Genomic DNA, 22,128 nt, shown 5'->3' with positions numbered 1-22,128 from the left:
GGACAGTCACGTCTCCAACAGGTGGTGGGACCACTTGTAGCTGCCCCAAATCACACTGAGCCCCATCCAGCAGCACAGCCACGCACAAAAACAACTCGTGAACGCAGCGCTCCCGGGATTAGGGACTTAGCGTCCGCACAGCCCTTTGAAGTTGGAAGCGCTAAGTCTGATTATTATTAGAGAGCTCCAGCTCATTAATCCTGATGTTTGGGGCTGGATTTCCCCCCTCCCAGCCCCATTCCTAAGCCGGTTCCCGAGTACGACGGAAATCCACTACTACCGCTAAATATTTGTGACTCTCTGCAAACACACTCTGGGTCTCTGCCCTGAGCGGCTCCAGCGCCCTGCAGCACCCCGGGAAGCAGCGGGGGCAGCTCCTGACACCCACACAGGTATTTTTATCTAATAAAAATCCAAAAGAGACACGAGTGCGTAAGCGTGAAGTACCTTCACCTTTCTTCCAAGCCAAGTACAAAGGTCAGATGACTCCAAAAGACTTTTCTAGCTTGACTCTAGGTAATCGCCAATGTTGTCCCTGTCCGCGGGGTGAGCAGGACACGCTGGGCACAGAGCCCCCACACTGCCGAGTGGGACCCCCCAACACAACCCAAGTTTGAGTTACAAAGGCAGAAACACTCAGAGCTGTTAAATGAACCGTTATTCCTGGGTGTGCTTCGGAGCGAGCACACCCCCACATCCAGCCGGGCTGCGAAACGGGGCACAGACTGGGAGCAGAGGCGGGCAGGGCGGCGGGGAAGCGCCGGGGTGGCCGCGGCCGGGGGGCTGCCGGGCACGGGGAGCTGCGGGCAGGGCGGGAGGTGCGTGCGTGCATCACACGATACCACAGCCACCATCTTATCTGGGAAAGCGGGATTACTTCACCCCAGCTGCAAGGGAGAAAGCCGAGCAGGATTGCGCCGTTTTCCCAAGCGGAGCCCCCCGCAGCACAGCCTGGATCCGGCCACGGGGCTGACCCCGACCCCATGGGAACGGGGCGCGGGTGCAGCCCCCCAGGGCCACCCACGGCCCCGACGGGAACAAAGCCAACGAGAGGGTCCCCAGAGAGGTGGGTGGCCCCGTGGCAGGCTCTGTGGCGGGCAGCGTGCGATGCTCCGAGCCCCCCAACAAAAGTAAATAAGCTCCGCACCAGGAGGAGCGCAGTCCCCGGGCAGCGGGAAGGGGCCGGCCGGGAGCGGGGGGCTCTTCCCGAGCCCCCTCCGGGACGGCTCCTTTGTCTGGGCACGGCCGCGACGCTCCGCGCCGCCCGCCCCTTTCCCGCACACACCACGGCATTTTTTTCCAGTTACATTTTTTCCATATTAGCCCTCAGATTTCACGATGCCCCCCCCCCCCTCCGCCGCCCCCCCAGCGAGAGCAGCAATATGTCTGATCTCATTGCCATAATAGGATCGGGAGCGGGGATGGCAGCCCTGGCCCAGAAAGGTGTGGGAGGAGGGAGGGCGGCCCTATTCCCCTCACCCCAACACCACGGACGGGCCCCCGCACCCCAAAAATGCGCCTCATGCCCCAAACACCCCCTGCCATGGGAGCGCCGGCCTTGGGCCTGAGGCAGGCCTGGGAGGAAGAGGAGGAAGAGGAGGAGGAAGGCCCAGCCTTGGCAGCCCCCCAGCGCTGAACCCTCTCCGGAAAGGGGCTGGGGTCCCCTTCCCACGTCCCTGGGAAAGCAGGGGGGTCATGTCCGGCACGTCCAGGAGGGGACGTTTTGTTTTCAACCGAGTTTTTCCCAGGACTTTCTGGATCGCCTGATGGAGCTCGCAGGACACCCCCCCCCACCTGCTGCCCTGCGCCCCAAAAGAGGACGGGATCACCCCAAGGGCTGGTGCGGGGCCCCAGAGGGCCTCAGGGGGGTGAGCCATGGCCTCAGGGACCAGCGGGCACACTGTGGGACACCTGGGAATGTGTGGGGTCAGCAGGCATCCCATGGGATCTCTGGACATCCTATGGGACACAGAGCACCCAAAGTGCTCCTGGACATCCTACGGGCTTCGCATGGGACCACACGCTGTGCATGGGACCAGCAGGCACCAGCTGGGATCACTGAATACCCTATGGCACCACAGAGCAGCCATGGGGCTCCTGGACACCCCATGGGATCCACAAACACATGTGGGTCCCTGTGCTACCCGCGGGTCAGCAGGCACCCCACGGGACTCCCGGACACTTTAGGGGACCAGAGTGCACCAGTGGGGCTCTTGAACACCCCGCAGAATCCATGGATACCTTTGGGTCTCTGGGTTATCTGCAGGATCAGCGAACACCCCATGGGGCTCCTATGGAAGCAGGGAGCACCCCTGGAGCTCCACAAAACCCCATGGAATATAGAGATACCTGTAGGTTCTCTGTGCTATCCATGGGATCCCATAGCATCCCTGACCTGATCCCACGGTACCTGTGGGAGCAGCAGGCACCCACAGGACCCTACAATATCTGTGTCCAGCAGGCACCCCGTGGGACCCCTGGGGAATCCCATGGGATCCTGTGCCAACCGTGGGGACAACAGACACGCGTGGCACCCTGTCCTATCCGTGGGACCCCAGGACGTCCATGGAACCCTATACTATCCATCGGATCCTGAGCTATCCATGGGGACGCCCATGGGACCCTAAACTACTCAGGGGGCTCCCAAGATACCTGCGGGACCCCAATTTACCCACGGGGACAGCGGACACCGCACGGAGACTCAGGGCGCCCGAGGGGCGGGCAGGGGGGCGGGACACCGGAGTGGGTTTTGGGGAGAAAACAGTGGGTTTTGGGGTAAGATCCCACCTGGTTGAGATCCTCGTCGTTGAGCAGGTGGGATTCGCGGGGCTTGAAGCAGTTCTGGCACTTGCTCTTGTTGAAGATGTTGGCCTGGAACTTCCTGCAGGGATTGTCCTTGGCGGCCATGGCGCGGCCCGCGCCCGCTGCGCGCCCGCTCAGCGCCCCGCGGAGCGCCCGCCCGCCGCCGCGCCCATCGCCGCCGCCCCGCGCCCGCGGGGGGCGTCAGGCGAGCGCAAAAACCAACACACAACCCCAGCGAATACAGCAGGAAAAAAAATCAACAGAGGGAGCGAAGCGCAGGGCGGCCGCCTCTGCTGCGGCTCAGCGGGCGCGCATGGCCGGGCGGCGGCGGAGCGCGGAGGGGCGGCGCTGCCCGCGCCGTGCGGAGCCGGGCGGGACGGTGTGAGGCGGTGCGGGGGTCGGTGAGGCGCGGGGCCGGGGGCGGGCCGGGCGTGCGGACGCTGCGGGAGCCGCTCCCGACTGCGCCGCCCGCAAACTTTCCAGCGCCGCGGAGCCAGGCGGAAAAGGGGGCGGGGCGGAGGCGCGGACGGACGTGCCCGCTCGCCTATGGGAACGCGCCTCCGCCCCTAACGAGTGTCCGCGCTGGCCAATAGAGAGCAAGGAAAGCGACGGGAGCGGCGGGGCCGCCTCGGCCGCGGGGGAGGGGCGGTGCGCTGACAGCTGGGGCGGAATCGGCCCCCGTCGGCTGCGTTCGGCTCGGCTCCGTTCGGCTCGACCCGGCTCCGTTCGGCTCGGCTCCGTTCGGCCCGGCTCGGCCCGGTTTGGCTCAGCCCAGCTTGATTCGAATCAGATCGGCCCAGCTCGGTTTGGCTTAGCCTGGCACAGATCGGCTCAGCCCAGCCCAGCTTTCTTCTGCCCAGCTCAGTTCAACCTGATTTGGGACGGATAAGCTCGGCTCAGCTAAGCCTGCTATATCTTGGTTTGGCTCTGCTCGTCCCATCTCAGCTCTCTTCAGCATCTCTGCATGGTTCAGCTCAGCTCAGCTCAGCCCATTGCAGGAGTTGCGTGGTGTCCCCCACCCTTGGCCTCCCATAGGGCACAGCCCACCCCAGCAGTGGGACACACGGTGACACAGGGTGACAATCCATGACCTGTCCCCAGCCCTGGCGCACGGGGGTCACCAACCCTCGGACACTCAGATTAGGTGGGGACAATGTCCCTCGCACACCTGTGGCACCTCGGTGACCTGCAGCCCTGGGGACAGACAGGGATGAAGCAGGGACAGGGGTGCACGTCCCACCTCAGCCACCGCCCTGGGGCCAGCTGGGAGCTCCTGTTTGTCCAGTGAATTTTTATCCGGTGGAAACCGGCAGGTAAATATTCCTGACCGGCTGATAAGGATCCGGCGTGAGGCCACAGCTTTGGCCTCCCAGCTCTGCCCCTGGTTTCTGCAGCAGCACCAGGGAAGGGACCTGAGTGCCTGTGGAGCATCTCTGGGGCAGGGAAGAGGTGGGAATGCTGACCCTGGGGCAGGGGGACAGGGCAAAGGTGCCAAGTGGCACCTCCACAATGCACCCAAAATGCTTCCTACCACCGTCAGACATCACCATGGCACAGAGCATCTCCCGCTCATCCCAGTGTTCCCTGCTGGCGTGGGATGGGGCCCTGCTATGAGGAACAGACACATGGACCTTCCTGGATTTTTGGGACCAGGAAAAACCCGTTGGAGGAGCGGTGACGGCGTGGTCCCCTCGCGCCCGGCGCTGTCCCGCCGTTTGATGTGGCACCGGCCGCGGCGGCCTGGCCACGCCGGCTCCGCGCCGGCATCCCGACTAAATAAAGACCAGCACAATTGCCTGCTTGTTTATTAATTTTTGCTTCATCAAAGGCAGCTTTAATCATCTCTCTCCCTCCTGCAGGGCCACTCGCAGTGCACACTGAGTGCCGTGGGTTGGGATGGGGCAGCAGAGCACCAGCGACCCCAGTGCATCCCCACCCAGCCCAATCCAGGCTGAGGGGAGCCACCAGACGCCCACATGTCACCATTTTGGGTGGATTTTCCCCTTTTCTTTGATCCTAATGCTATAAAAGCAGCACAACCCTACCCCAGGAAGGGAGGTTTTTCCCCTGTGGAATGTACAGACCCTGCCACCCTCGCTGTGGGTCCAGGGTTCACCTGGCACATGACTGCAGAAATCCTGCTCCTTGGAGAAGGGTGGATGATTTTCTCAACCACCTCTTGTCCTTCCCTGATTACCCTTTGCTCCCTCCCTGCTTCCATCCCCAGTGTTGGATTATTCCCTGCCACATTACTTGCTGGCATGCCCTGCATCCCACAGTTCCTACAGATGCCCAGCATTTTTTTACCCTCTGCAGCTCCATGTGTTCTCCTCATAGTCCCCAACCCTTCTCCACCTGCTCAGGTATGAACCCCACAGACTGGAGGCATCCTGGAGGGAAGGGAGCTGCTCTTTCCCTATTTCCATGGGGCACCATTCCCTCAGAAAAGGTCACAGAGGTGTTGGCACAGAGCAGGAGCAGGTCCTGCGTGTCCCACCCTCTGGCTGTGCCTGCCCCGTGGGCTCGGGGCCGTGACCTGGCGCCGTGCGCGGCTCTGCCGGAGCCAGCAGCACCTCTGCTGCCGGGGCTGGCTCCAGCCTCTCCAAAAATCCAGCTGAACGGGACAGGCTTCTCCACAAACCTGTCGGGCTGCATTCAGCCGTGCGGAGCCGGCATTCGCGCTGCCGTGTGCCACGTTCTGGAAATCACAGCCTGTGACATCCCCTGCGTGCCCCAAACACGGCACAGCCATGGCACTGAGGTGCCCAACATGTGCCACAGCAGTGGGTGTCTCACCCCATCCTCCCCGCACTGCCACCGCTGTGGGAATGCCCAGCTGGGGCTGCCATGGATCCTCAAGCCAGAGCCAGTTCTTTCTGGAGGAGTTTCCTCAAATGAGGGCAATTAAAACAATGGGAAAATGGAAAGTTTTTGTCAGGGAGCTGCAGTGGCAGAGGAGGAAGGTGCCGTGGTGAGTCAGCCTTCCAAGATGAAGGCCCAGTGCCAGGTAAACACGGTGCAAACCAGGAGGTGTTAGTCACCAGCACGGGCTGTGCTGGCCCAGCATGGGGACAGCAATGGCAAAACCCCAGCTCCAGGAAAGGGATGGGCAGCACCAAACCCCACCAGAGAGGAGAGGAGAGGAGAGGAGAGGGGAGCAGCACCTGTTCCTGTCGTGGTGTAGGAACCCACCAGCACCATCCTCTGGTTCTGCTCACAGGATGTGACACTTTGGATCACGGTCTGTGTGGCTGTGCCGTGTTCTTCCTGCTCTGTGGCACATTTTTCCGCAGGGACAGGAGCAGGAGAGCCGGGTGCTCCTCCCGGGTGGCCATCGCTCCCCAGGGGACCTTGGGCAAGTCCCTGAGCGCCTCGGTGCCGCCAGCTCGCCGTCATTAGCGTGGAGCCAGACGGGTGGATGCCCGGGGGAGAGGGCAGGAGCCACGGCTGGGAGCCACCCTGCACCCAGGCTGGGGCTGGGAGCGCTCCCCTCCTCCTGCCCTGCTCCCATGGAGCCCCACTGTGGGATGCTGGATCCAGAGCCCTCCACAGCCCTGGCCAAAGGAGCCTTGGATGCCCCTCATGCTGCCGTGTGTCTTATAGGGGTGAGACCCACAGGGTGGAACCTCCACATTCCTGGATGGAGAGAAAAGCCCTGGGCTGCTCTGTGCCCAGTTGTCACAGAATCAGAGTGGTTTAAGTTCAAGAGACCTTAAAGACCATTTTGTTTCACCCCCTGCCATGGGCAAGGACACCTTCCACTAGGCCAGGTTGCTCCAAGCCCCATTTGATCCCATTTTTTCTACTGGGAAAAGTAAAAGGACCCAAATTATCCGCTGGAGGAAATCCACAGGACTCAGCTGCAGCTGATGAAGTCCAGGGGGGAGAATGCAGCTTCCATGGATTTGGAACAGCCCACGAGGATGGTCCAGAGCAAGCTGCACACACATGCAGAGGCATGAGCATGTCCCAGAAGCCACAATAAATCCTGTCCCACCAAGCAGGAACTTTCTCCTTGTCCAGAGATGCCAAATGTCTCTGAGTTCATACCTTTCTCTTAAAATTGATTAATTACACTCCCAGTTGGGTTATCAGTGGCTGCTGCTGCCATCAGACCTTGCTGTGCTTTAGCAGGAAAATCCATCTCTTTTGTTCCCACTTGTGTTTCCCCACATTTTGGCTGCTGGACAGGGCAGAGGGGATCCCCCTATGAGGCTGCCTGCCCTGCCAACCTCCCCTCGCCTCAGCAACCCTGCTAAAAACATCACCCTGTGCAAAATCCAGTGCTCTCAGCCTCCTCCATCACTCGCCCCCTTGGCCACCACCCCGGAGCTGCCAGCGCAGCCGTCGGATGTCTGCTCTGCTGACTCCATATAATGCAAGTTGTACAAATGAAAATGTCACATGGCCCTAAATTAAATACTTTGGAGAAACCCATTATAATGCAGCAGCACAATTAGCTTTATCAGCCAGCCCAGAGTCATGCCAAAAACCAAAGCCGACTCACTTGACAGGAGCTGCCATCCATGAAACCAAGCTAACGACCTTAATTATATTTTTAGCTTCTAATTTTTGGCTGACAGTATCCTCAATTACCCAGCCCATAATTTGTCCAGGGATGGTGATCAGCCTCACCTGGCCTGTAATTCCCAGGATCAGCCCTTTTATCCCTTTTAAATATTAAATTGACTCCCACTGGCCACTCTCCAGTCCTCTGGAATTTCCCCAGGGTTTTAGTGTTAAAAATTAACAGCAGAGCGCCTGGGCAGGCTGCAAACCCCTTCCCGTGAGGGTTCTGCCAGGAAAACGCCTCTCCAGAGAGAATTCAGCTGTGAGGACAAGGAGTTGTTCCCACCAGGTCAAAACTCCACGTAATCAGATCAGCTGTTCTGGCCAAAGATTGTTCTTTGACTCATCTGCCTTATCTGCCACCCACGCTCTGCACCTCAGCACACAACCCTGGCACTGAACCCTCCTCTCCCTATTCATTTTTAGGGCTTTTTCCTCGTTTCTGTGCCAGATCTCAGCCAACCCAGGTCTTTTCCCATCTGGCCATCCTTGGTCTCCAGCTGGCTGCTGGGTTTGGGGAGCCAGCCCCGAGCACAGCCTGGGTTTTGGTAAAATGCTTCCCTTTTCCTGATAAGTGCTGGGTTTTGGCAAGGAGGCTGTGGCAGCATCACCCTGCTGATGCACAGGGGCACCTCTGGAGCCAGGCTCACCCAGGGCTCACCCAGAGCCCGGGCACAACCTCTGTGAGGGTCAGACCCTGGGCACAGGGGCTGCCAGTGCCCTGACACCCGTGGGTGCTGAGCATCCCTGGGATGATGCTCCATGCAGCCCCAGGGGTGGCGACAGGACAGGGAGCAAAGGGAGGAATGGAGCAGTGTGGGGTGTGGGGGTCCCTGAACCCCCAGGCTCTGGGGGCTGCTGCAAATGAAGGTGCCAGGGAGGGGCAGGAGCTGCATCCACACATGGAAGCGTCCAAGGCCAGGTTGGACAGGACTTGGAGCAGCCTGGGATAAGGGTCCTGCCCATGGAAAGGGGCTGGAACTGGATGGGCTTTAAGATCCCTTCAAGCCCAACCATTCCGAGTGTTGTGATTCCCCGGGCCCGGCAGGGCTGGAGGATTCTCGTGCTGCGGATGCAGCCGGAGCCGCGGGAGCCCCGGGAGCCGGGCTGGGCTGGCCGAGGGTGCCATCTCCTGGGGCAGAGCCGCACAGCCGGCTGCGGGAGCGGCCAGGAGCCGCACCCGGCACTGACCCGAATGGTCACTGTGATGGTCACCATGATGGGCACCGGGATGGTCACCGTGTCATGGCCAAGGCTCTGCAGAGCCCCGGGGCGTCCCCAGGGCCACGCACCGAACCCAGGTGACAAACCCGGCAGCCCCGGGGTTTGGGCTCGCAGTGACTCTGTGGTTTGCACGAGGCGACGGTGGCAGGACGGGGAATGCCCAGGGGCGGTGGCAGGACGGGGGATGCCCAGGGACAGGCACATCCTGGCCCCGGCGCCTCCGCGGGGAATTGGGGTGACAGAAATGAGCCCTCGGAGCTGTCTGCTCTCAGCCCGGCCCCGCAGTTGGCAGTTTCGACCCCAAAGGGCTCCTCCTCCTGTTCTTCCCTTTCCTCCCCCAAAAACACTTTTTTTTCAGGTCCTAAAGGGAGCACGTGTGTGAGCAAATGTCTTGGCCAAGGCTCGGGACTGCTGAAAGCAGATGGGCTGAGGGGAGGAAACCATCCCAGCAAAGCTGCTCGAGGGGAAGGCAAAACACCCCGTAAAAGATTTCAGAGCCAAACATTATCGACCCTGCCTGCCTGCTACCTTTCAGCACTGCCACTGGGGCAAGAGCCCAGCAGGAAAATAGATTTTGTTGTCAGGACAAAACTGGGCTCTATCACCCCAAAGTGAGCATGGCACCTCCAGAGCCAGGTGCAGATGGGCACTGGAGGATGCAAAACGATGTTGAGGGGATGCAGGGGGGATGCAGATGGATGCAAAGCCATGCAGAGGGATGCAGAGGGATGCATTGCACTGGCAGGATGCACAGGGAGCTGCTGATTGATGCTCTGGGGAGCCAGTGGACTCAGCAAAGGAAGGGTTTAATCCAGAAATCCAGAACAGGGGGCTTGTCGTGGCTGCCCAAACACCAGGAATAACCCCAGCCAGGGCAGGGTGGCAGCCACTGCCTTGGCTGTGACAGGAACTCATGGGGGACCATGTCTGGAGGTGCTGGAGAGCCACACAGCATCCTCAGAGGCTGTAGGAGGGGGGAGATGATGTTTGGGGCACAGAGGATGAGGCCACTGGGGCTCCAGTCCACACAGCCCCAGAATTCTACAGCTGAAACCACACTGCCGGATCCCTGCTCAGCGAGGAGGGACAAACCACCCCCAAGTGCTTCTCACTTCCCTCTTGAGGGCTCACCAGGGTGGAAACTGCAAGTCTCTGGTGCTATTTACAGAGGTGAGTTTCCCCTGCAAAACCCAAGAGCCAGCAGGCTGGGACCATCTCTCCAGGGCTGTGTCCCTGCTCTGCCACACCCAACCAGCTCAGCAATGCCAAAATCAGGATTTCCCTCCCAGTGGGAGACTCCAGCACAGCAATGATCTCATCCTTTTTACCAGATACATGACATGTGACATGTGGCAGTGTCACAGTGTCCCTGTAGCTGTGGCGTCTCCTCTCCTGGTCCCTGATTCAAGCCCTGTGATCCATGGGATGGTGCCAGTGCTGCTTCCCACCCTCCTGCAGGATCTGGGGTCTGTGATGGGCCACATCTGCTTTGGACTCTGCACCCCATGAGCAGGATCAGCCTCCAATGTCCCTGCAATGGACACAACATCCTCTGCCCCCTCTATTTCAATTCCACATGGCAAGCACAAAATAGGAGTTTTTGAACCAAACAGAAAAACTCTGATGCTGCTCCACTGATGTTTTTAGTAACAGGTATTGCTGCTTCCTTCCTCCTTTGGCTGCTTCTGCAGAAAGCTCCCTCTGGGCTGAGCTGAGTCACTGTTCTGCCACACTCCCAGCACCTCCTGCCTCTGCCTGGCACCACTGCCAAAGCCATGCCCAGCATCTCTGCAGGAATCAGGGACCAACCTCTGGAGGCTGCCAGCAGTGCAGAGGTGGCTCTTCCCCTCTGAGAAAGAGTGAGTTGTTATTTCACAGTGTGAAAGCTGAGTTATTAATGTGCTGTAAATATGTTGTTAATGCTTTGTGCCCCAAGCCCAGCCAGGACTCAGCTGCCTATGCAGGACATAGCACAGCCCTCCTGCCTCCCAGACATGGATGCACCTGAGAAACTCAGTGTTTAAGGCACCTTATCAGGCTCCAGAGACATTCTATGAGTTGTGAGCAGGAGCCAGGACAGTGGATTGTGCTGACCATCCTGAGGACATGGGAAGGATGATGCTCCAAGCAATGCTTGGTCCTGGCAATGGCCTCTTGGACAGAGTGAAACAAGATGTTTTCTTTCTCTGAAGAAAGCATCCCAATGGCCCAGGTTGCCCAGGGCAGTGGTGAATCACCATCCCTGGAGGGTTTAGATGTTTAATGTGGCCCTTGGGGATGTGGTTTATCAGTGAACATGGCAGGGTTGGGGATGGTTGGACATGATGATCTTAGAGGGCTCTTCCAGCCTTTATGATTTTGGGATTCTGCTACAGCCCTGTGATGCAAGAGCATGTTCTGCAGAGCTCCCACTCCACCAAGGCCCTCTGAAATGTGACCACCTGTCCCAGGACACCTGTCCCTGGTCCTGGTGACACATCACCCCCCATGTCCCCCCACCCTGTCCCCATCAGCCCAGGGACCCCACGAGCCAATGCAAGGTGCTGAGTGTGCAGCCAATTTGCATGGAAGGGACAAGGGGAAACCCCAGGAAATGCACAGCCCAGGCATTAATCAAATCTCTCTAATAATAAACCCCTGAGGCGTGCAAGGGCTCAGGGCTGCAGCTCGTGGGGCCATGGCAGGAGCCAAGGGGGAGTAGAGGCTGCTGGAGAGTCAGATGTGAGTGACCCCATGGAGGGGCTGAGGGGGGGGATGGGGCTGAGGGGTTTGTCTGTGCCAGGGTTTGGGGTTGGTTTTGCTCCCAGGGTTTGGGGTTGGTTTTGCTCCCAGGGCCAGCAGGGTCTGCTCAGAGCTCCCACCCTGATGAAGGTGGGCAAAGCTGTGGGGCTGGGCAGAGAAACAAAGATTGATTTGAGCTGCTAGGGAACTTAATTCTAATGCAACCTCCTGCCATGGGCAGGGACACCTTCCACTGTCCCAGGTTGCTCCAAGTCCCTCCAACCTGGCCTTGGACACTTCCAGTGATGGAGCAGCTTCAGCTTCTCTGGGCAACCTGTGCCAGGGCCTCCCCACCCTCACAGGGAGGGATTTTTTTCCTGATAACAAATTTAAAACTACCCTCCTTCAGCTTACAGCCATTCCTCCTTATCCTGTGGTTGATTAAACTTGGCATGAGGGGTCCATGGGGGAATTCAGAGGGTGCTGGTTTGAGAGGCAAAGACTCACCTAGCTCTGCTGGAAAATCCATGGTGAGAAATCCATGCTGGCAGCACCACAGATACCTTGGGACTCCCCAAGGAGGGGAAGATCTGTCCTAGATAAGGGCAAACTTCTCCTTGCACGTGTCCTCTCAGTATCTGGGAGGGAGGTTCCCAGCCTGCAGCCCCTCATCTTTAACACAGCCCCAGATCTGCTTCCCATCAATAACCCCAGCTAGGTCAAGGATGGCTCAGCTCCCTGCCATGCCCAGGGCCTGCAGTAACCCCCAAAGGGCTTCCTGCTACCCCTGGGGGGCTTCTCTGGGTATAAAGTTTGTCCCAAGAGCATCTGAGGAGTGCAATGTCCTGAGCCTCGCTCTGCCCAGGGGATGTCTCCAGTCAGCTCGACAGAAAGTGATTATTTAATTGTACAGAAATGTAAATTGAACTACTGGCAGTGTCAGGCCAGCATCCCAGTGCAGAGGGGGATTTTCCCTGGGAATGGGAGGGTTTCAGTGTGCTGCCCCAGGGACCCAGCCCATCCTCAGCCCCTCTGCAGGGCAGGTGGGCAGAGGCAGGACAGACGTGCAAAGTGCTTGATCTCTGCTCACTCCTGAGTCCTGGAGAGAGAGGAGAAATCCTGGCAGAGTGCAGGACATCCTCTGTGTAGAAATCAAAGGTTTGGCTTTGAGCAGCAGCTCAGCCTTGGGGCAGGCAGAGGCCAAAGCTGCAGCTTTGGGGAAGTTTTAAACCTTTGGGCTCTGTCAGCACCAGCATCTCCCACCCATGCAGGAAACAGCTGCAGCTCCAGGCAGGGATGTGGCTCCCAGGAGCCCTCTCAGGCAGCAAAGGGCACATTTCCATTTCCATTTCCACCAGGCCACCCTGGTGCTGGGTTAGAGCGCCCTGCAGCTGCTTTGTCATGCTGGCTGCAGACCCCAAGTGTGGTACAGCACAGGAGCTTTTATCAGCCAGCTAGTTCTTCAAAATGTAACTTTTTGAGCAGGTTTTTATACTGCTGAGAACTGCTGCTGTGCCTCTGGTTTCACATCCAGTGCACTGGGGCAGCAGAGGATGGGACAAGCAGCCTGTGATAGGGACAAGAGCAAATCCACCTCTAGCTGGCACTGGTTAAACTGGTGCCTGAAGTCTCCTGGGGAGGTTTCCTCCCCCTGCTGCTCTGACACACCTTTTACATCAGCCTGGGTTTCACTAGAAACCGGAACACCCAAGAGAAAGGGCAGGAATGACACACAAGGTCGTGTTTCTGGTATTTTCAGAACAGCCTGCAAAGACAGGAACAGCCCCCAGTGCTTGTGCTCCCAGTGGCAGCTGCAGGGATCCCCAGACCCTCAGGGCACACCATGGGGCCACCTCTAACCAGGGTGGGCTCTCTGTGTGTCCCCTGGGACTGGCACAGGACACACACAGAGTGTGAGAAGCAGATTTGGCCGTGTGCTCTTGCTCAGGCATGGGAGCAGAGAGGGCTGAGGGACAGCCAGGATCTGCTGCCAGGGCTCCCAGCCCTAGAAAGGGATGAGGTGGCTGCAGAGCAGCCCAGTGGTGGCCACCTGACACCCACCTGTGTCTCTGTGCTGCAGCCATGGATGGGACAGGTGTGGGGCAGGATGCCATGAAGAACTGCACTGACCAGGAGTACTGGGACACCCTCGTTTTCCAGTGCATCCCCTGCAGCCTCACGTGCAGCCAGCCCCAGAGCAGGAGGTGTGATGCTGTGTGTGGTGAGTGCTGGGGTGCCCCTGGATGGAAGAGTCAGGGATGGGGCAAAGCTGGGAGGGGGGATCAGACCCCAGGGTGAACCCCAGGCCAGGCTCTGAGCCAGCTCAGCTTTGCAGAGCCAAAACCACAGGGGGATGGATGTGACAGCTCCCCATGGATGGGCTGGGGCTGTCAACAGCTCAGGAGTGAGGCCAGGACCAAGGGCCTGCACCTCTGCACTGCTCCCTTCTGGGGTCACAGGGCTGCACCAACACTTGTGTCCCCTGTTGGGGCCACCCACCCTCCAAAGGCAGGGCTGGGAGCCACCAGCTCCAGTGGATGTGGATAATGATAAACCCCGACCTGGGACAGGCACTGAGTGTCCTGAAAACGGGTGGGGGGCAGGAAAAGGGAGAAATGAACTTTGCACCCCAGCCCTGTGCCACTTCCCTTCCTTGAGTCATGGGCTGAGGTGGCTTCACCCTGCCCCAGGGTTCATTCAGTGAACATCTCCCTGCTGAGGACAGGAGATGCCATTCCTCTATCCTGAGCCAGTGCTGAGGCAGCTTTTGGGGTGTCCCAAAGAGCTGTGCAAGACTAGGGCAGCAGCAGCAGCTCTGAGAGCAGCAGGCAAGAGCTCCCAGGTGAGCACAGCTGCCTTTCCCCAGCTCTCCAGCCAAACTCCACCCCAAATCCCGTGGGTCTGTCACCCTGGAGCCCTGCAGAGATTGTCAGTACTTTGGGCAGGGGGCAGGGGAAACACCTGTGTGCCACCCTGAGCCTCCAGAGCAGTGAGCTGGGCTCATCCTCTTGTGAATCCAGGCCTTGGGGTGGTGGGGGATGTGCTGGGGACTCTGTGATCATCTCCCTCTCCTCTCCTCCCTCAGAGTCCATGGACTGCAACAAGAGACCTGGATTTTATTATGATGAGCTTTTGAAGGACTGCATCAAGTGCAGCTTGGTGTGTGGGCAGCACCCCAAGGAATGTGCCCTGTCCTGCGAGCGTGAGTTGGGAAGGGGCACCAAAACATCCCCTTTGTCCCTGGGGACTGCACTTTTGGGGGCTGCCATTTCCCTGGGGCTGGGGAAAAGCAGCCAGGACATCTCTTTCCCATTTTCTCCATCCTACAGTGGTTTTTCCCCATGTGCTGATGTTTTACAGGCTGGGCAGCTCCCCCAGCCAGGGTGGAATTGGCAGCTGTGTGGATCCCACCTGGCTGAGCTGCCCCCAGCCCTTGGGGAGGGGGAGCAGGAGGGGACAGGTAGAGCTCCAAGATCTCCAAGTCCTAAACTGGGGTTGAAACAATCCCTGGAGATGGGGAAGGGCGTGACTGGGGTGTAGGAAGGGATCTCCTCTACCTCACGTGGGAGAGAAGTGCCAGCAAACAGTGGATACAGAGCTGCTGCGGGATTCTTGCCCAGGGGAGGGCACAGGCGCTGTCAGCTCGTTCCCCATCGGAGTCACCCCGAGGTGTCTGAGCTCCCTCTCTCTGTGCCACAGCCACGCCCGCGGGGCCGGCGGCGCTGGAGCAGGGCGGGTGTGTGCAGCAGGAGCCGTGGCTGGTGCTGTACCTGCTGCTGGGGCTCTGCCTCTGCAGCCTCGCCTGCTCCCTGCTGCTGGGCTGGACTCACCTGCGCAGGAGGGGACAGGGCGTGTCCTGCCAGGCCAGCGCTGGCACCTGCCACCGCACGGAGGACCATGCCAAAGGTGGGTGCTGGCGGCTCTGGGGGCACTGGGAGAGCGTGGGGAGCTTGTGGGGGTGAAAGCAGAGCCAGTTCCTAACAGGGGAGGGAGAAAAAGCAAAGACAAAAAGTGTGAGACTGGAAGAGGAGCAGGACTGGATCCCTGTGCCCCTCAGTCACTCCCTGCAAAGCCCCAGAACCTCTCCAGTCTCCATCCAGACTCTGACAGAACAAACACCCATCCCAGAAAAACCCAGTTTTAGTTCTTCACCCAGAGGGGCTTCACAAGTCCTTGTGTTAGGGAGAAAAGGAGAAAGAATCATGTGGAACAATTCAACATGGAAAAGATGTTTTTATTCTTCCTCCTTTTCTTCTCTCCTCCCTGTCCCAAGAAAAATTGCCTACTTACCTATTTCTGCACACACATCACACACATCCATGTTTACCTACATCCACCTCAAAGCCATGAATGTCAAAAATCACAGAGGAAGCCACCATGAGCCAATGTGACACCTGAAGTCACACTCCAAGGACTGTCCCATTCCTGAAGGACACAGGGATCAAAGGGTCATTTTTAGGATAAGCCACCAAATCTCTGGAGAGATTTTCTGGGTGTTTTAGGTGATGCAGTGAGTCCAAGCTGGGAGCTGGGTGTCCTCTCCAGTTCCAGGAGCAACTTTTCACAGGCTCCAGTGCAGCTCTTCAGAGCATTCTCAGGTAAAAGCTGCTCCTAAACTCCTCAGCTGACGCAGAGTTTATTTGCAGATCGGCTGGTGGAGGCTGGCAGTGTTGGTGATGGATTCACCAGCATCAGAATCCCAGAGCCAGTGGAAACCTGTGGCTTCTGCTTCCCTGGACATGGCTCTGCTGTACAAGAGACCAAGTCCTGCCCCAGCAGCTCCTGCCACCCCGGGGAAAGGGCTGCTCCCTCCTTCTCCGGGATCTGCAGCACGGGAAGCGCTGGGGCCATTCCCAGCCCCGACGACGGCCACTTCAAAATCATCTGCTCTCCTTCCCAGGAGAAGACACCCATGGTGTGACCACAGTGGATGTCCCAGCACGGGGTCAGAGTGGAGGGATGCTCCCTCTGCCCCAAATCAAAGCTGCTTCACCCTCTGTTGCCAGTGACTGGAACAGCCTCTACCAGCCCAGGCTGTGCCAAGGGCTGTGGGGTACAGACAGGGCTGGAGGTTGCACAGAGCTGTTTGCTTCCACTCAGGAAACTAAATTCCCATTATTTTTGTGCATTCCCAGTGAAAGAAGTCACTTCCTCATCCTCCACCTTGATCTCGGTGCCACTGGGGAGGTCTCATGGGGGTTTTTCCATCCTGGTTCCAGCACCAGCATCCCTGCAAATGATCCAGTGATCCAGCTCACCTCTCCCTGCTTGGAGACTCCTTCATTATCAGAACAATTTCCAGCAATTTTGAGACAATTCCATGTCTCAAACATGGAATTGGATCCAAGGATTTGCTGGTGACATTTATAAGGAGGCAGTGTGGGAAGCTCCAGTGTCAGATTCCAGCACTGCCATGGGTGATGGTGAGGCTTTGCCTCATGAATGGGACATGATGCTGCACATGAGGAGCTGGGACAGGCACCAAAATCCTCAATGGAATTGGGTTTCAATATGAAAATTCATCCAAGGCTCAGATCTTTCTACAAAACTGGATTTATGTGTATCTGACCTGGGTTATTCTGAAGAGCTGGTAAAAGTGATGAGTCTGCTGGAGTTAAAGCTGCTTTGAGAGAATGTTTTTATCTAACCTGGCTTTGAAAGCTACCATGGAAAAATAAGGGTTTCAATGTGTAACTTGGAGTCCTCATTTCCACTAAAGGAGACTGTAGAATTTTTTGTTTGGTGAAGAATCACTCCTGGTATGAGCCCATCCCCTCCACTGTCTCAAACTAGATCTTTGAACTTGAAAGAAAAAATGTAATTCAATATATGCACAAATTGATGCTGGGAAAGCAGACAGCTGGAGAAAACATGAGCAGAGTTACAACAGATTCTATCCCTATAGAATATAATATAATTCTATATTATACATTCCTTTAAATGTAAATACTTCCTTACCATTAAAAAAGGTGTCACCTGGGAGGTTGAGCCTCTCCCTCTGGTCACCTCTGACTGTCTCAGCATCCACAGTCCACGGGCCTCCCAACCTCCAGAGCTTCTCTATGTCCCAGAAAATGTGGAGACCCTCTTGGCCTCCCCTCTCACATCAGCACCTTCCCCAGCCTCAGCTCCCTGCTGTGGAATCTGCTCCAGTGCCCTCTGCTCTCCTGCTCTCTCTTCCTGGGGTCCCCACACCTGTGGTTTCCTGCCCTTTTCCCAAGTCCCTCTGCAGCTCTCCTGGAGCCCCTGTGGGCTCTGAGGTTTCCTGGAGCCTTCTCTCCTGCAGTTGAACATCCCCAGCTGTCCCAGCCTGGCTCCATGGCACAGGGGCTGCAGCCCTGGAGCAGCTCTGGACTCACTGCACAGCTCCACACCCTGTTTGTGCCAGAGGCTCCAGAGCTGGAATCAGAGCTCCAGGTGAAGGGTTTTGCACTCACCTTGGGGCAGCACCAGCCCATCCTCCCCTGGCCCCAGGGCTGGCAATGCCCCCAGCTCTGTGCCCCCTCTGCCCAAGCACTTCCCAGCAAGGACAGGGAATTCAGAAGGAAAACCCTCAGGAGCAGCCAGTGCCTCACCAGGCTGTCCCTTTCCAGCAGGGAGCTCCTGGGGACACATGGATCCAGTCCAGCTCTAGTGCCCTACAGACCTGCAAGTGTCACCTCCAGAAACCCCTGGTCATGGTATTTATACAAAGAGATTCAGAATCTTATTTAAAAACGGGACAGAATTAAGTGAACACGTGCCACCAGTGTTGAAATTAGGGCATCCCTGGAGGATCAAGAGGCATCAATTATTCAAATGAGAAGGATTTTAGGGCCATGCCTGTGCCAGTGAGAACAGGAGCTCACTCTGTGTTACACCAGCAGCTCCTGCCCCAGCTGGCTCAGGAGGCCACTCACACCCAGGCAAGGCCAGGGCTGGGACAGGGCTGCTCCTCCTGTCACCATGTGGTGTCTCAAAAATTGGGGAAAACACTCATGAGAAGCCAAGTCCTTCCCAGGCACAAGAGGGGAGCATCCCTCACCCTCCCCTCCTTGTGGGAATGTAACTACAATCAGCAGAAAAAAGGTAACACAAAGCAACTTGAACGAATTAGCAGGAAAACAACAAACACCTTTAGCTGGAGAATTAAGAGGAATCAATGGATTTTGAATCACATTTTACAGACACTGGCCAGCAGCTCCAGAGGATCATACCTGGAGACATCAGTTCCAATATTAGAGGGACACTATGGACAGGACACCACCAATTCCAGATGGGATGAGTCAAACCACATGGAATTAGGGTCACTGATTCTGAGCCAGAGTTTAACAACTCTCACATTTCTGCTTTTCCATCAGGCAAAGCTTCATCTCTAAGTGGCTGAGGGGCATGAAAATGTAGCTAAAACCACTTCCTGGCTATTTCTGTGTCCCTGTAGAGCTGTGCTTGCTGCTGGCAGGTAACAGAACACACCCCCCCCGCCAGCCTGCATCGCTGCAGCAGCCTTTGTTTCCAGTCATTTCTGCAAATGCCTCCTCCCAGCAGATCCAGCTGTGCCGACAGAAAATGTACCTGCAACCAAGCAGGCCAAGCCCAAACTGCTCCCCCGGCTGAGGAGCTGGCTCAGGTGGGGGATGCAGCCTGGCACTGCTGAGTGTCAGCGCATCAGGGACGTTTTGCTTCGTCCTCCCTTCGGATTTTTCCGTGGACGGCGTTTCCCTACAGGCGATGATGAGGGAGTTCCACGGAGAAATAATTCAGTGCATGAATTCAGCTGCCTGAAGGGATGGAGGGGGAGAAAAGGCTGTTTGAGAGAAAGCAGCATGAGGGGCAGCTCTGCTCGTAAGCCAGCAGCTGCTCTTCCATTTTTATAGCAAACGGGAAAATGCTGTCCCCTCCTCTCGGAGCCGGCATGGATTTACTGCTGCCGGGAACAGAACCTGCGGTGGTTCGGGCAGGGAAACGGGGGGTGCGGTGGTGGAGAGGGAGGAAGAAAAGAATAATAAAGCTTTTAATACCCCAGAAATTGTGCTTTTGAAACCAGAAAGAGAGCTTTGAAAGCTCCCCCCGAGAACCATCTGCGCCGGTGCAGCCGCACAGAGCAGAACCCTCTCCACCAGATGGGCGGGGAGGAGAAATTAAGGGTGATTTATACGGCTGCCTCGTCTCTAAACAATTTGTTCCCGAAGGCTTAACAAAGCCGGCTGCAGCAGCTCCGCCGGCTGAGCGTGTGCGGTGGAAAACAGAATTCATTAAAAGGGCAGCCAAAGGCTCAGACCTCGGCGCCACAAAGCGAAGGCACCGTCGGAGTCATCCTCATCCCCATCCCCATCCTCGCCTCATCCCGGGTGCCTGCCGCGCGGTGGCAGCGCTCCTCCAGCCGGGAATGCCAATGCAGCAGCGCTGGGAGTGACGAGAGCCCGCTTCCTCCGCAAGGCTGCTGCATTATTAAAAAGCAGCAGAAAGCGTCGCACGGCATCCGCACGGAGCCGTGCTGGGCTCGGGGGAAGGAGGGGCCCCTCTCTCAGCTCGCAGCCAGCGCAGGAAGGATCGGGTTAAACCGGGCGGCACCCAGTACCAATGGAAATGAAATTGTCCCGGTGCGATGCGTTGCACAGGCAGGGAGGGCGATGGTCTCGGCAGCACCACACCCAACCCTCCTCGAGATGCTTCAACTCGTCCTTTCCTCCTCCCTGCCCTGGCACAGATGTACAAATCCTCCTCGTACTGTTGCAGTCTGTGTGCAGATCAAAAGAATTTCACTGTCCTTCTGTTCAGCTGCTCATGTAAGATGCTTATTTAAAACCAAGCACACTCGATTTCTCATTTTCCTGTTTTTTGGTTTATCTCGGGCAGGTTAGACAGCTGTACCTCCTTCCTAGAGCACAGAACTAAAGGCACAGATCCCTCCCTGCCTTTCCACACTGGCAAAGCCGAGAATGGCTGGCTGGGGGTTTATGCAGAGGTTGAAGATCAGAGAAGCTGTGGCTGCCCCTGGATCCCTGGAAGTGTCCAGGGCCAGGCTGGATGGGGCTCAGAGCAGCCTGGGAGAGTGGAAGGTGTCCCTGCCACGGAACAAGATGATCCTCAAAGTCCAACCCAAGCCATTCTGTGACTTGTGATGTGACACCAACTTACACAGTGCCCAACTGATACTTCACCCTCTCCACAAGAGAGAACAAAGGTATTTTTGCTCCTCCATCTCTGTTCTGAAGGCTTCCTCTCCCAGGCTGCGATTCCACCCCCAGCCCAAGCTCCTGAGAGCAAGATCCAGCATGAGCAGCTCCTGCTGGTGCCTCACCACAGCGATGGAGGGGGAGGAAAGGCCCCAGAGCTGCGAGCTGGGAACACCAACACACAGACTGTGGCACTGCAAGAGGAGAAGAGCACGTGAAGAGTTAATCCATGTGGGAGGATACAAGGAACCAATACCAGCCTAGCACATACCAGGAAAATGTGTTGTTTACTCAGAGCACTGCAGAAGGGCTCAATAGCAGCAGATCCATCGCTCAAAGCTGCCCCGGCAGCGACCGTTCCCAACAGATGGTACATTTTTCACCACTGAGGTTCTCTCAAGTGTCAGATATATATAAATCCACCTTTGGAAGTCAGCAGGAGGGAAAAAAAAAACCAAACCAAAACCAGCAACAACAAAACAGGCGCTTTTGAGAAATTCAAACTTATTCACAAGGTTTAAAAAAACCCAACGAAACAAAACAAAATCAAAAAGAACCAAGACCACTCTTACAGTATAAACACGCCAATTCATTCATTTTTACTGATGGTTGCATTTATGAATTTCATTCTCGTGAAAAAAGGGAATAAAAGGAAAAAAATTAAGAAAATAGCTATTTATAGAAAACAAAACAAAAAAAGGGCTCAAACAACAGAATCTGTGCTGATGCTTTTGGATGAGCAGTCCGATGGCATTGATCATTACCTGTGCAAGCAGGCATGCTTGAAAACCTGTCTGAGTACTGCAGCTTCAGTTCCACAATCCAGGATTTCTTTTATGGTTGTTGGAAAAAAAAGAGCCTAATAGTTTCATACTGTATTTATTTAATAACTAAAATTCACAAATAAAAAGATACTTGCAAAGTCCTTTAGTTGTCTCATCCCCTCCTCCTCCACTCTACTGCTTTCAGACCCATATGCATAAAAAAATGGGTTTGGATTTTTACTTTTAACTGTTATATGATTGGTCGTTGGAGCTGAAGCACCGAATGGAGAAGATGCTTTATGGAGATGAGGGTAGAATCCTTTGCCTTCCCACACACATTTTGGAGGAACACAGGAGATGTACCAGTGCCCGGACTCCTCTGCTCCCATTTCCCCCACCCAGAGCATTCCTTTCATTTTATATTTCCTCTGTTAAGTGACTGACTGCAGCCTCTTTTCCCCCTTTCTGTCCTCATGGGACTGCACACACGTGGGACATTGTTCATTTCTCACTCTCCAGGCTGTGAGTCAGTGTCAAGTAGGTCCTGTTACAGCTCAGTGCGAGTTGGTTTGTAATGGGTCTTTTCATTTCAGGTAGGTTTGTGTGTCGATTCAGAAGGCTTGTGTTGTTTCTTCCTTGTTTACATCTGACAAGCTGCTGGATAAGGCTATTCATACTCCAGGAACTGTTTGTGATAGAACAGCAAATATCTGGAAGAGAGCAGAGGGACAGTGTCAGCTCTGTGCCAGAGCAGATGAGCTTCCATTGATGCAACCATAAGACATGAGGGCTGTTAATTTTGGTTTTCTTTTCATTTTGAGGCAATTCCAGAGACACTAACCAGGGATGAGAAGCAGGGAAGCCAGCTGACATAATTGTACCAGCAACTC

At 56.5% G+C, this 22,128-nt stretch overlaps 3 protein-coding genes across 12 annotated transcripts in view; 1 reads left to right on the top strand and 2 right to left on the bottom strand.

Annotated features, from left to right (window-relative positions):
• MPRIP (myosin phosphatase Rho interacting protein) overlaps positions 1-3,276 on the bottom strand; it is a 72,949-nt gene extending 69,673 nt beyond the window's left edge. For 3 of the 9 annotated variants that reach the window (XM_079320427.1, XM_079320419.1, XM_079320426.1), the window contains exon 1: positions 2,788-3,253. In XM_079320427.1, coding sequence (XP_079176553.1) covers positions 2,788-2,907 — 120 coding nt within the window. In that variant the 5' untranslated portion in view covers positions 2,908-3,253. Of the gene's footprint in view, positions 1-2,787 lie in introns of all 9 variants that reach the window. The other 6 variants (XM_079320423.1, XM_079320424.1, XM_079320418.1 and 3 more) reach the window with 5 other exon arrangements.
• Positions 3,277-11,248: 7,972 nt separating this feature from the next.
• On the top strand, positions 11,249-16,462 carry TNFRSF13B (TNF receptor superfamily member 13B). The gene is made up of 5 exons (XM_079320485.1): positions 11,249-11,316; positions 13,397-13,537; positions 14,402-14,518; positions 15,016-15,222; positions 15,963-16,462. Exons 2-5 carry the CDS (start codon positions 13,399-13,401, stop codon positions 16,235-16,237), a joined length of 738 nt encoding a protein of 245 aa, XP_079176611.1. The 5' UTR covers positions 11,249-11,316; positions 13,397-13,398; the 3' UTR covers positions 16,238-16,462.
• Positions 16,463-21,337: 4,875 nt separating this feature from the next.
• USP22 (ubiquitin specific peptidase 22) overlaps positions 21,338-22,128 on the bottom strand; it is a 92,115-nt gene continuing 91,324 nt past the window's right edge. For both annotated transcript variants that reach the window (XM_079320466.1, XM_079320465.1), the window contains one exon: positions 21,338-21,948. In XM_079320466.1, coding sequence (XP_079176592.1) covers positions 21,906-21,948 — 43 coding nt within the window. In that variant the 3' untranslated portion in view covers positions 21,338-21,905. The remainder of the gene's footprint in view (positions 21,949-22,128) is intronic.

The sequence above is a fragment of the Erithacus rubecula genome, assembly GCF_903797595.1.
Source record: "Erithacus rubecula genome assembly, chromosome: 17".
Lineage (NCBI taxonomy): Eukaryota > Metazoa > Chordata > Aves > Passeriformes > Muscicapidae > Erithacus > Erithacus rubecula.
Note: the sequence above shows the minus strand (reverse complement) of the source record. Positions and strands in the feature narration are given on the sequence as shown.